This window comes from Nanorana parkeri, unplaced genomic scaffold (genome assembly GCF_000935625.1).
Source record: "Nanorana parkeri isolate BGI_ZX_2015 unplaced genomic scaffold, ASM93562v1 scaffold31, whole genome shotgun sequence".
In the NCBI taxonomy this organism is placed as follows: domain Eukaryota; kingdom Metazoa; phylum Chordata; class Amphibia; order Anura; family Dicroglossidae; genus Nanorana; species Nanorana parkeri.
In genome coordinates, this window is record NW_017306299.1 from 1753400 (window position 1) to 1766748 (window position 13349).

The 13349-nt window shown below is 46.0% G+C and overlaps 1 protein-coding gene across 1 annotated transcript in view; it reads left to right on the forward strand.

The window, feature by feature from the left end:
* GALNT14 (polypeptide N-acetylgalactosaminyltransferase 14) overlaps positions 1-13349 on the forward strand; it is a 340982-nt gene that overhangs the window by 293251 nt on the left and 34382 nt on the right. The window contains exon 10 of the mRNA XM_018568393.1: positions 12711-12837. Coding sequence (XP_018423895.1) covers positions 12711-12837 — 127 coding nt within the window. The remainder of the gene's footprint in view (positions 1-12710; positions 12838-13349) is intronic.

The following is a 13349-nucleotide window of genomic DNA, read 5'->3' on the forward strand; positions in this document are numbered from 1 at the left end:
CCTAACCCCCATCCTAAACATTAACCATCAACTTAACCCTCATGCTAGATCCCAGCCTTCATGGTTACTCTTTCTTAATCCCAAACATGAACCTAGCCCTCATCCTAAACCCCAGCCATCAAAATAACCCTAAATCCATGGTTACCCTTAAAGTATATTAAAATATAAAACGTATTTTTTTTAAATGCGGAAGTGTTAGACTATCTGTGAAGTTTTTATTGCTGTTTTTCCCCCTGATGAGTGGATTAACCCCTCTGTTTGTCCTGCTAACTATTGTCTACAGATCACAATATGAGAGGCAATCCCAAATTTTAGAGTTGTCACTAGAGCAAGTGGCGAGGGTAAATTATCCAATGTGGGCAAATGTTCCCAGGAGTCTCCGATGGGAAATCCTCTCACTATCAGGAGATTTTCTATGATTTCCTGTTGCATCTCCAAGACAGGAAGTGAAGGGAAACCTCCCCAGTTTCACACAGACAGCAAAAAAATAACCTGAAAGGAGTTTTATTCCTCGCCTACGCTATTAAAGACTAAAAAACAAAACAAAAAAGTCTGGACTATATATTAACCTGGCCCCTCACTTAACCCATAACCCGGAGTTGGGCTTTAAAATAAACCAAATGGACTATCCAGCAGCTACAGTGTTTCCTTTGTTGCATTGTCAGTTCATGGCAAATAAAACCTAGGGGTGTGATATGCGATTATTGGATTGAAGCACACTCTCCTACAAAAGCAAATAGCTTTTTAAAGTGATATTAAAATCAAGCGATGTTTAAGCTATTTCATACATTCATTAGCTTCCTGCAGAATCAGCTGGCCCCCTGAGCACCAAACTCCTGTTTTTGGGTGGCTCCTTTCCCTAACAGGGTCCTATGGACCAGCTGTTTTGTGTGCTAGTAAGGTGGGTGTGTCTCCACAAACACACAGGCACTGCAAGTCAAGATAGTCCCTTCTGCCTCTCCTTCCTTTTAGCCTTCCAAGCTAGTATGTGGACAGCTGCTGGAGTCTGCTCTGTCCTTTGTGATCTTGTACTGCAGTGCACAAGAAGATCAGGGAAGCTGAGTTGAGAGAGTTGGAGCCAGCTGTTTGGAAACATGATGACTGTAAGTGCAGGAAACACAGATCCACAGAATGGATGAAGTAGAAGCAGGGAGATCCTTTCACTGCTGCTCCCCAGGGGCAGCTTCCCCTCCAGCAAGGAGAACAATGAGCAGCACAGTGGAAGGACAGCATAGCCTTAGATAATCTCACACCGCAGAGATAGAGCTATAAGGATGCAGAACAGAAGAGACAAGGCACAGTAAGTACACTGCTATATTTCAAGAGGAATTCAAGACAAAGGTTAAATTGCATAGGCACAATTAACATCTACTGATGTTCCCTACAAGACAGCGGATCCACTTTAAGGCCTCATTCACACGAGAAAAGGCCGGCACATACAGCTCCGTGCTGCGTGCACGGCCGTATCGGGCAGCTCCCGGGAAGGACAGGTGCTCTGTGTGATTAGTACGCAGTCCCTGTCCTTCTCTATGGGCATACACGGCCGTACGCCACACCTACGCTCACCTAAAGTGCAGGTCCGTATGGGTGCGGGTGTCCCGGCTCGGACGCAGACAGGATGCATCGGACATGCAGGGCTGGTGGGCAGAGTACGGCCACATATTCCCATAGGGAAAGACAGGGGCTGCGTACTAATCACACGCAGCACCTGTCCTTCCCGGGAGCTGCCCGATACAGCCGTGCACGCAGCACGGAGCTGTACGTGCCGGCCCTTTCTCGTGTGAATGAGGCTTAAGGAGTTACTCCTCCTCATCCTCTGTTGTTTGCTAGCATGCGCCATGCTGGTATTTGTAGTGCGAGTGGAAAGCTACATTATTTTTCAGAAATCTATTTTGGGAAGGGAAAGGCTTTCAGGTACGATGAAACTTAGTAACTGTAACTACCGTTCTACTTTGCAGAGCAAATTGCAGTTTAACAAGAGTAATCATAGACTGAAGCCTGTAAATATGCAGACATAATATAAAGTTATTCAAAGCTCTCGTAAAAAATGAATTATTAAATATTCATGCCCCGTCTCCTGAAAGCTCATTAAACAGATTGCTATTTACCAAGAGGTACGCGGGAATTTTACAAGTATAGAAAATACATAAATCATGCTGTTGACTTTATGAAAAAGGTAAATCAATTCAAATGACTTCTTATTTTTGGCGCACGTTAATCAATACGCCTCCTTGGGGCAATCCTGAAATGGTACGCTAATCTCGCTGCGAAAGAAAATGCTATTGACGCCGATAAAATACAGCTAAAAAGCCAGTTATGATCATATTTTTTCAGCATCATCGTTATTAAGAAGAGGAATATGTTTCAGTTGCTAATAATTTGACAACTTTAGTTCCATGTGATGGGTAACACGGTTATTGTCGGGGGAATGTAGGGGACTATTGGCTCAATTTGGTGGGTTTGGGCTTCAGAAATGGAGGAACATTGTCAGATGAGCTTAGCAGATATTCAGGACACAGCAGAAGGATCTGGTATTTTAGGAACCCTACAGAGGAAAAAAATCAGGGATCAGTATCAGCAGGCTAAGATTGGAGATTCAATTGACAAAACTTGTATACGAAGCAAGCAGAGGGGTGCAGTTTCAGGATCAGTGCAGACAAAGAGGGCAAACGGTGCCCCCACCAGATGCTGGAGGACTTTAAAAGAGGCACAGGCTCTTTGAATACCTCTGATGGTGAGGATAGGTTTGGCCATAGGCCATAGGACTCTTTTGCTCACCACTGCTTTCCCACATTACAGTGTGCTGCATGTGCCAAGCAGAGGCTTGATCTGACCCAAGTGGATAGAGGAAGTCTGCCCAGCTGAGGTGAAGTCAGGCTAATATTATTTTCTAAGGACAGACCCCATCTTTAGCTTGGCACATGTTTAAGATGTTCGGCTCGGTTATTCGGCAGCTTTGTGAAGAACCCTGTAGGAATTATGGGGTCCCGTACAGCCTACCTGGCAGGGCCCCTCCCTCCCTGTTAACAGACACGTGCATGCTCTACGTGCAAAATCAGATGGCGGGGGCAGCAAGGTTCGTTTTAATTTTTTGTATTATTATTTTTAACTTTTTTTTTTTCACGTAAATGTTGCTATCACAAAGGGACTAACACACCCCTATGTGACAGCATTTAGAGGTTACCGGTTCTCTTTATGGAGACATCTGGGGTCTATTAGACCTCTGATGTCTCCCCCACCCCCCAATACATAAGATCAAGCACCGTATTGTTTACCTGACACTTCATCTTGGTTTGTGACAGCTCTGAAGCAGGATTCCTTTGTCTACTCCCGCTCTCCATCCTGACAACACTTGTGACCAGTGAGCATGGAGCCGGCCAATCGGGAAGCCGAGCAGCGTGTCATTACACGCCCCCCGGCTTTCTGATTGGCCACAAAGCCCGCTTCATGCTCCCTCGTCACCTGGTGATTGAGCATGGACCCGGCTTCCCGGCCAATCAGGAAGCCAGGCGCCATGTAATGACGCGTTGCCAGGTTTCCTGATCGACCAGATTCCCGGCCAATCAGGAAGCCGGGTAACGCGTCATTACACCTCGCTCAGTTTCCTGATTGGCCAGAAGCCGGCTCCATGCTTCCTCGTCGACTGGTGACGAGGGAGCATGGAGATGGCTTCCCTGCTGATCGGGAAGCCGGGTGTCGTGTTTTCTGGTATCGGCAAGTACGGAAAAAAAATATCGGTACTCGATACCGTTACCAGTGCATCCCTACCGAAAACCATGGTGAGGAGTTGCGGGTGGGGGGGGCATGATTGCAGGCTAGTACAAGTCAGCTACCCAGCACACTTGAAGTTGACAATCTGCACAGGCATCGCAGGGAGTTCTTGTTGGGTGAAGCAGTGTGGGCAGCTCCTGCTGGGCCCCCCCTGCCGTCTTTATAGTGGCCCAGTATGGGATGCCTGGCAGTACCCCCCTATTGGTGGTCCTGTATAATTGTAGAGAAAGAAAGCAACTTCCACTGCCCTCCGCGAGGTTCCTTCAGAAATGCTCGGTGTGTTCAGCAGCCGATTTGCGCATGCCATTGTTTTCCAGCAGACCTTGAAGACGTAATGAGATGGAGATGAGGCGAGAATTCAATAGCCACCGCCCATATCTGTATGAGAGAAGTGACGATACAAATGGAATTAGTGGAAAATAGAAGCGTGGCTCGTGGTGTCAGGATGAGAGGCCTTGCATGACTGAGCCAGAACAAGACAGGAGTTTAGGCGCTGACACATTCCATTATAGGAGAGCGCGCGCTGGTAACATCGCTGCAAACGCATTCCGAGAGCCGTCACAGGTGCCATTTTTTTTTTTGCTCAGTACCTCAAACCAGACGGTGAAAACCATGAAGAATGGTGAAAATGGAAATTCAGCCAAAGAAGATGATTCATCAGCTTATTTAATACAACAATAAACAGCGGGCAGCATGGCCCCCAAATTCCTGCCACTCCTACCTTTTGTTTTCTCCCTTTATAGTATGTAACGGAAGTCATGTTCTCTGATTGGAGGACATCCTTATCCAGGTAGGAGAATCGGTGCTGATGGATGGGTGGGGTAGTTCTGCAGTAAGAGTAAGACCCTATTCTGAAACTTAGCAGCCTTCCAGCCTGTTAATGTCTACGGTAAACAGGGAGCAGGTCACTTTTGGGAGGGGGTAGCAGGGTTTAGTTTAGCTGCTGGGTTACTGCTGAGGTGGGGAGCAAGGGGAGTGGAGATGCTGAGTCACTGTTAGGAGGGGGGAGCAGGGTTTTGTTTAGCTGCTGGGTTACTGTTGAGGGGGGGAGCAAGGGCAGCTGAGATGCTGAGTCACTTTTGGGAGGGGGGAGCAGGGTTTTGTTTAGCTGCTGGGTTACTGTTGAGGGGGGGAGCAAGGGCAGCTGAGATGCTGAGTCACTTTTGGGAGGGGGGAGAAGGGTTAAGTTTAGTTGCTAGGTCGCTGTTGAGAGGGGGGGAGCAAGGGCAGCTGAGATGCTGAGTCACTTTTGGGAGGGGGGAGAAGGGTTAAGTCCAAATAATATTTTGTTGAGCAGAGAGGAAATACAATGCATATTACAGAATGATTCACAATATAAAGTGTGAGTGATCACAGAAGTGAACAGAAGCAGGAGAACAATTAGACAGTAACATACTCACTCTGTAGCGCTATTGTATAGTCTTCTGCATGGTAAAATACCTGTAGGTGAATGACACACACACACACACACACACACACACACATACATGTTTCCTCTGCACACTTCCTGTGTTGTATCAAAGAGTCTAATTAGCCCTCCTAATTCATATCTTCAATTACAGAACGATGAGTGTCTATATGTTGTAGAGGTGAGGGGAGTAGTTGAGTAGTTTAGCAGGGCTGGCACCACTCCACAGTCCACAAAAAATACTGTGTGTTGTCACTCATCAACAGAACAGAGACCAGCTGAGTGCATTGCTTTGAGAGTAACATGTATTTAAGCTGCTTATATTATTATTATTACTACAGGTACTTATATGGCACCAACTATTTTACGCAGCACTTTACATAGTGCACATTCACATCAGTCCCTGCCCTCAAGGAGCTTACAATCTAAGGTCCCTATCTCGCATACTGTACATACATACATTCATACATGGGGCAATTTAGAGAGAAGCCAATTACCCTTCCAGCATGTCTTTGGAGTGTGGGAGGAAACCAGAGTACTCGGAGGAAACCCATGCAAGCACATGCAATCTCCATGTAGATAGTGTCTGGACCAGGTGTCGAACGCACGCACGCTGTATCCAGTTTCTGACATGTTGCGCTATTAGCATAGCAGGGAAGCCTGCTGAGCATTTTGTTTATCCTGTCAGAGGCTGGATACAGTGAGCGTCTGTTTAAATAGCAACAGGCACGTGCTGTATCACTTCTGCTGTCAGAGAGAGAGGAGGCTGAGCTCATCAGTGGATTCGGGTAAGGATATTTTTTTTTTTCTCTTAATCGCAGGTGAGGCAGAGCCTCACCTGCGATTAAGAGAAAAAAACACATTATCCTTACCTGAATCCACTGACAAGCTCAGCCTCCTCTCTGGTTTGGGGGAGGCGTTGTTTGCTGCCCCCCTGGAAAAGTGCCGCCCAAGGCAAATGCCTAGTCTCACTTGCATAAAATACACTTTTGCATGCAAGCACATGCAAACGTCCTGCAGATAGTGTGCGAACCGGGTTTGGAACCCACACAAGCACATCCAAACGCCATGCAGCTAATGTCCTGACTCCAGACCAGAATTTTAACCTGTGCAAGCTCCATTCAAATAGTTACCAGACTGGGATTCAATCTGGGGGCCCCGAGTGCTGCAAGGCACTAGGCCACGGTGTTGCCAATTAGTTAAAGGGGCTTGCAGGCACCCGTGCATTTGCAGGGCTGCCTGTAGACGCACAGTGGCAGCATGCACGGCAGATTGACAATGCTGCTGCTGCATGCAGGAAAAGAAAATGCATTGCAGCCACTCTTGGAAAGAAAGCTTTGGGTGTTTTGGAGGATAAATTGCTGACTTGGAGACAACATGGAACATAATACAAAGTAAAAACAATTTTTTCTCATTATTTTATTCCACTCCCGGTGCATTCCTGACACCAATGGCTAACGGGGCCCATATATCGCCGGGGGATGGGTTGAACTGTATTTTTTTTTAATTTAAAACTTTGTAAATAAAACATGTAGTTGTAGTTTGCAGATATTTACACATCTCGCCGCACTGTCACTTGCTGGCTGACTAATGAAAATAGGTCGCTGTCCTCGTCACAGGCAGCAGACATATTGAGAGTGACAAATTGGTTTATAGAACAGCAGAATATATGAAAATCTCAGCCCTCATAATCAGTTTTTACCTCCCGCATTTTTTATTTTTTTTTCCTGGAGAATTTATTGACTTATCAAGTGAATGTGTCCTCCTCTGGGATGCAGAAGCTATTATGTATGTGTTATCTGGAGCTAGGCCCTTGCACAGTCAATATTCTGATTGAATTTCGGGCCTCTGGCGGGAACACTGCGCTTTTTTTCCCCCCACTTTTGTTTTTCATTTTTCTGTGCAAAAGTCGGCGTCAGATGAGAGAAGGTTCTCTATTCCGCCTACACTATCGCACTTATTAAAGCATTCCAAGTTTCTTGTGTTTGTTACTTCGGTTTGCTCTGTTGCATTCGGAGGAGACAGCACTCTCTGTTTATTTTATACTTTATAAGCGTATCGGTTAAAACAATGTTGAATTAGCCAGAAGGTATAAAGCACAATATCGAGATTTTTAGACGTATGCTTGGCCGGCCTTGTTTGCTTGGCCTGTCTATTGTGTTTATGCTTATGAAAAGGGGTGGTGGTCAGGGGGGAGGGGTGTAAACAGACACCTCTGGTGCCTTCTAGTTTAAATAAGACTTGGATCAAAAAGCAATGTCCGCTTATCCTTGAGACCACCACAACCCATTGGGAGTGGAAATTATACTTCCATTCTGGATTCCACCTTCTCAACTGACCACCAATGTAAGGGGCCCTTTTCACACTGACCACCAATGTAAGAGGGTCTTTCTTCCCTGACAACCAATGTAAAGGCACCTTCTGCACTGATCACCAATGTAAGGGGGCCCTTCTCATGCTGATCATCAATGTAAGGAGCACTTCTTCACTGACCAGCAATATAAGGGGGTCCACTGACCCCCTTATATTGAAGGAGGCCTTCTTCTGCTTTTCAACAAATTAAGGGCCCTTCTTCAGTGACCACCAATGTATGAGGGCACTACAACACTGACCACCAATGTAAGGAGCTCTTCTCGACAGACCCGCATTGTAAGGTGGTTTTCTTACACTGACCACCAATGAAAGAGGGCCCGACTCCCACTGACTTCAGTGTAAGGAGACCCTTCTCCCACTGACCACCAATGGAAGGGGGCCCCTTCTCATACTGACCACTAATGTAAGGAGGCCCTTCTCAACTGACCACCAATGTAAGGAGAATTCTCCACTGACCACTAGTGTAAGAGGGCCTTTCTTTGCTGACAACCAATGTAAGGAGCCCTTCCCCATTGACCACTAATATAAGGGGGGATATTCTCCACTGACAACTAAATGTATGGAGGCCTTCTGCTGTCCACTAATGTAAGGGGCCCTTCTTCAGTCACAGTCAATTAAAGTCACAATCTACAACACTGATTACCAATGTATGAGGGCACTGCAACACTGATCAACAATGTAAGGGGCCCTTCTCCACTGGAACAATGGAAGGTGTTCTTCTTCCACTGACTTCCAATGAAAGAGGGCCCAAGTCACACTGACCGCAATGTAAGGGGGGCCTTCTCCCACTGACCACCAATGTAAGGGTTAATTATTAGAACCACCAGTGTTGGGGGTTACTTCTCAGTTGACCACCAGTGTAATGAACCTTTCTCCACTGACCACTTATGTAAGAGGGAACAACACCACTAACCACCGCTGCAGTAAAAGGCCACTTCTCCACTGACCACCAATGTAAGGGGACAACCACAAGACAATATTTCTAAGTAAGGGGAATCACCTTTATGACAGTTATCATAGAAACAAGTGTCTCCGTAGTGTGCTTCTATTCCTTTTCTGGTGATAACTCAAAATGTTGGATTTCCAGTCACTTTCTGTCTCAGTGACATTGGTCACCATACAAACAGAGAGGGTAAATTTCCCTAACGAAAGGCAGCACAGGCAACAATAAAGACCTGACAGAATCTAGCCCCTCACCACTCCATCCAAAACCAAAAAAAAAAAATGTTTAGGCTTTAGATACACTTTGAAATGTGATGCATTGCAAGTAATTTTGCTTCCATTAGATATTATTTGGCATTCCTTTAGTGCTATTGCAGCTTGATGAGTCAAGACTGATATATATTATTAGAGGGGATGAAGCTGCCTAAAAGTGCCCACTAGCGCCCCCTGGCTTGAGTCAATCCAGTGAGAATTGGGAGTTATAAGGGCTGAGATGTGACAGGACAACAATCGTTTACAAGCAATGAACATCCAAAGATTTTCCATATTATTTAGTAGTATATTAGCTGCTGTGTCACATCAGGATAACATACTGTATATAAAAAAATAAAACGGCGTTCCCTATCTGCGTTTCCTATCTGGATTCTTATTACAGCCTGGTATTATACAGCAGCCGATGTACTGTATGCCACAAGCTTACAGAAACATGTTTTCATTAATGGAAGATTTTCTCCTCCTGACTTCAAAGGAGTTTGGCTCTTTGATACAATGTATCAGCGGAGGAATGGGAGGAATCATTCTGTGTCTGTAGATAAGGTGTTATTGCAGTCAGGGGGGGGGGGGACGCCGCCTCAGTGACTTTCCGTTAGCTGAGATCGGGATTGGCGCATGTTGCACAACCTTCTTAATCCTCGGTACACAGGGATCTGATATTTTTCTGGCTCACCCAATTCGAACAAGACACGGCTGGGCTTAAGGAGCGGCTAAAACCGTTACTTGACAAAGAGCACGTATGATGTGGTTAAAGTGGACCTGTCTGCTGTAAGTAGGCCCGATGCTGCAAGGAAAGGGTGGCAGACTCTGGACTCTGGAGCGAAACTTGAACTATGAAATTGTTTTTTTTCCTGTAGTCATATAATTTGCCCAAACGGATTTGTAAAGGGAGGGAAATATGTATAAAATGCTACCTGTGTTGTGTTCTTATGAGTTAGGCATGCCGCAGCATGGTAGACTGGCCCCACGCATTCCATGCAAGGCCGGATTTCCCACAAGGCCAACCAAGGCCCGGCCTTGGGGCAGCAGGGGTGTGGAATTCCTATCTCCCCCGACGCCTGGGATATGCAGTTACGGGTGCCAGACGCGTAGTTCTTTTCTACATTTAGCCCTGCTTTGGGCAAGCAAAGCTAAATCTACAGTGGTGAAGCTGTCGCTTGTTTTGTACAAGTGATCCAGCCAATGTCGCAGAGATCACTTGTATGCAGACTACAGGTCTGCTATTCTCCATGGGGGTAGGGGGGCCCATTAAGGGACCTGACCTTGGGGCAGAAGAGAGAGTAAATCCAGCCCTGATTCCATGATGCTGTGGCCAAGGGTGTCCCTAGCCTTTTTTTTATGGCACTTACACATCTGCCTGCCTGGCCCTTAGCAATGTGGGACACTCTGGCCGTAAAGGGGGGCGGCAGGCACACTGCAAACATTGTGCAGCAGAGCGACCATGCTGTCTCGCCTGCCGCCTCCCCATGTGACCCTACAGCATGGTAGACTGTCCCCACTCATTCAATGATGTTGTGGCCAAGGGTGTCCCTAGCCTTTGTTTATGGCCCTTACACATCTCTCTGCCTTACTCGTAGCAACCTGGGACACTCTGGCCGTAAAGGGGGCGGCAGGCACACTGCAAACATTGTGCAACAGAGCGACCATGCCGCTCTGCCTGCCGCCTCCCCACGTGACCTCCAGCATGGTAGACTGACCCCACCCATTCCATGATGCTGTGGCCAAAGGTGTCCCCAGCCTTTTTTTATGGCCCTTACATGTCTCCCTGCCTGGCCCTTAGCAACCTTGGATGCTCTGGCTGTAAAGGGGGTGGCAGGCACACTGCAAACATTGTGCAGCAGGGTGACCATGCCGCTCTGCCTGCTGCCTCCCAACATGACCTTCAGGATGGTAGACTGGCCCCACCCATTCCATGTTGCTGTGGCACTTCAAATGCCTGACTGATATAACCGATGTATGACTACTTTCCTGGTCAGCTTCCAGTATCATGTTTATTATCGGCAAGCTCTTGTCTCACCAGCCCCTGAACTTCACAGTTCTGTGTGTGTGTCCTCACAGGCAATAATCAAACAAATATACATTGCCCATCAAAGTGTTTATTTAAGATTTTGACCAAATGCTTACAGTCATCATGTTTCCAAGCAGTTCCAACTCTCTCAGCTCAGCTTCCCTGAACTCTCTGTCCTGTACAAGATCACAAGAGACATTACAGTCTCCAGCAGTCGCAGGGAAGAGCGAGGAGCAGAGAGCAGGGGATTGGTTTGCCTTGCTGTGCCTATGTGCCAGGCACAAGGGTGGCACCATAGGACAATGCAAGGGAAAGGAGCCACCTTAAAACAGGATATCAGGACCAGTGCTCAGGGGACCAGCTGATTCTGCAGGCAACTAAAAATTTTAAACATGAAAAGGCAGAATGCAATTATTTCATCAGCATCTGAAATAGCTTTAAAACCTTTTTGACTTTAAAGTGGATTTTTAAGTAATTCAGCATGTCTGCATTTCTAACTAGCTGGCATGCCACAATATACAACAGTTTATTAAAAAAAAATCTCTGCCTGTTATTATTCAAAAGAAATAATTGAGTTTCAGTCCAGTGACTTTGCCTAGGTTGAGATGATGTCATCAGTCTGCTGCAGGCAGGAGGATGCATTTCCTCAGTCCCCTCTTCCTCAGTGATCAGACTGCAACTAAGTTCAAGAAAGGAAAATCGTGGCACTCCAAAAATGTGTGTCTTTTATTTCATCAATCCATAATTAAGAACATTTAGAGATGTTATTCTGAGATGTGTTTATGAATGCTGGTGGAAAGTATGTGTATCTTGCTGGACTCCTTACCGGATTTCTAGAAAAGATGCATGTAGATGGGTTCTCGCCGTGACCACGGAGGCACCGTGAAAAATATGAAGTTGTAAGGATGTCACCAGCACACCAAGTTGTTAAATTCAGCAAATATCCATTTTAATGACAAGCATTGTACTTCAATAGCAAGTACTTTCGGGGCCTCGCAGGGTACCCGTCATCAGGCTTATTCTGAGCCTGATGACGGGGACCCTGCGAGGCCCCAAAAGTACTTGCTATTGAATGACAATGCTTGTCATTAAAAAGGATATTTGCTGAATTTAACAGCTTGGTATGCCGGTGACATCCTTACAACTTTATGAATGCTGGTGTTCTGTCGAAAGCTCCAACTCATTGAGATCTCCAACTACCTCACTTTCGGTGCTCAGAAAGACTGGCGCTCTGTACAGTTGCGGTGCGCATGCGCGCATAGCGTTTTCTGAATACTCGTCAAGTTTGCCACCTGCTGAATATTGTTCCATCAGTCTTTGTGTTTTGCAGTCTAACGCCGTCTGGTCGTAATCTCCAACTTACAAGTACCTGGCAGTGAGGTAGTTGGAGATTTCGACGAGTTGGAGCTTTCGATAGAACACCGGATTGATGAAATAAAAGACATGCGCAGATTTTTGGAGTGCCGCGACTTTCCTTACTTGCAGTTAGTTGCATTGCTGGTAACGAGGCAGGCATGCACGCAACAAGCAGAGACATTTGAGCAGCACTTATCTTTCATATATTAGATTTGTAGATTTTCAGCAAGTCACAAGGTGAGAGGCTGCAGCAGGGCCTGATCTGTGTCATAATTTGTGAACACAGCCAAGAACTACGCAAACACCAAGATTTCCATGGATGTGTCATCTCTGAGCTAACATCTCAGTCCAGGAAGTAGACTGTGACCCTGGATGATGCCTGAACAAAGATGGCTCCATCTTTCTAGAGAGAAAAGCAAATTAAGCCATTGTCATTGTGTAATAAATACTTGATGTTAGACTGACTTATTACTTAGAATGTATACATTTAACAGGAAAAAAGAAATCTGGTGACAGGAACGCGTTAACGTGCTGTGTTTTCCACTTCATCTAGAATATATCCTTCATGTTCTTTTCCAGAGATCTCATTTCGTGTGTGGATGTGCGGGGGAAGCCTGGAGATCATCCCGTGTAGTCGGGTGGGTCACGTGTTTCGAAAGAAGCATCCCTACGTGTTCCCCGAGGGCAACGCCAACACGTACATCAAGTAGGTACACTATTACCTCTGCCGGTAATGAGCGCAGCGCCCGGGGACGCAGCTGTGTATTATTTGCCTTTGCAGGCATGCGGCATATCGCTGTGTCGAATCAGCTCGGAAATTGATTTTTCACACACTGTGACATTGTTAATTAAGAAGTAACAGCATCTAGAAAACAATCTCTTCTGCTCTTATCTCGCCTTACAAGATTAAAATCAATACGTTTTCATAAGGCCACTTGACAGGGGTTAAATACATTGTATCACTTCATATCTGTCTCCTCATGCAAATAGCGTTGTCACTTTCCTCAGCCAGGAAGAAAATAGACAACAGCAACAATAATAATAGAACGTAACATAGTATACGTTGAAGTTTAATCTGTTTATATTGTCCTTCCTTGGTTCCTCCTTTGCCCCCGTCATCAACATGCAAGTGACATTTTGAAATCAAAGCTTTCTGTTTTCATTACATACTGTATCTTATTTTAGACCCAATGGTGTTATCACTGGGTCTCTGTGCTT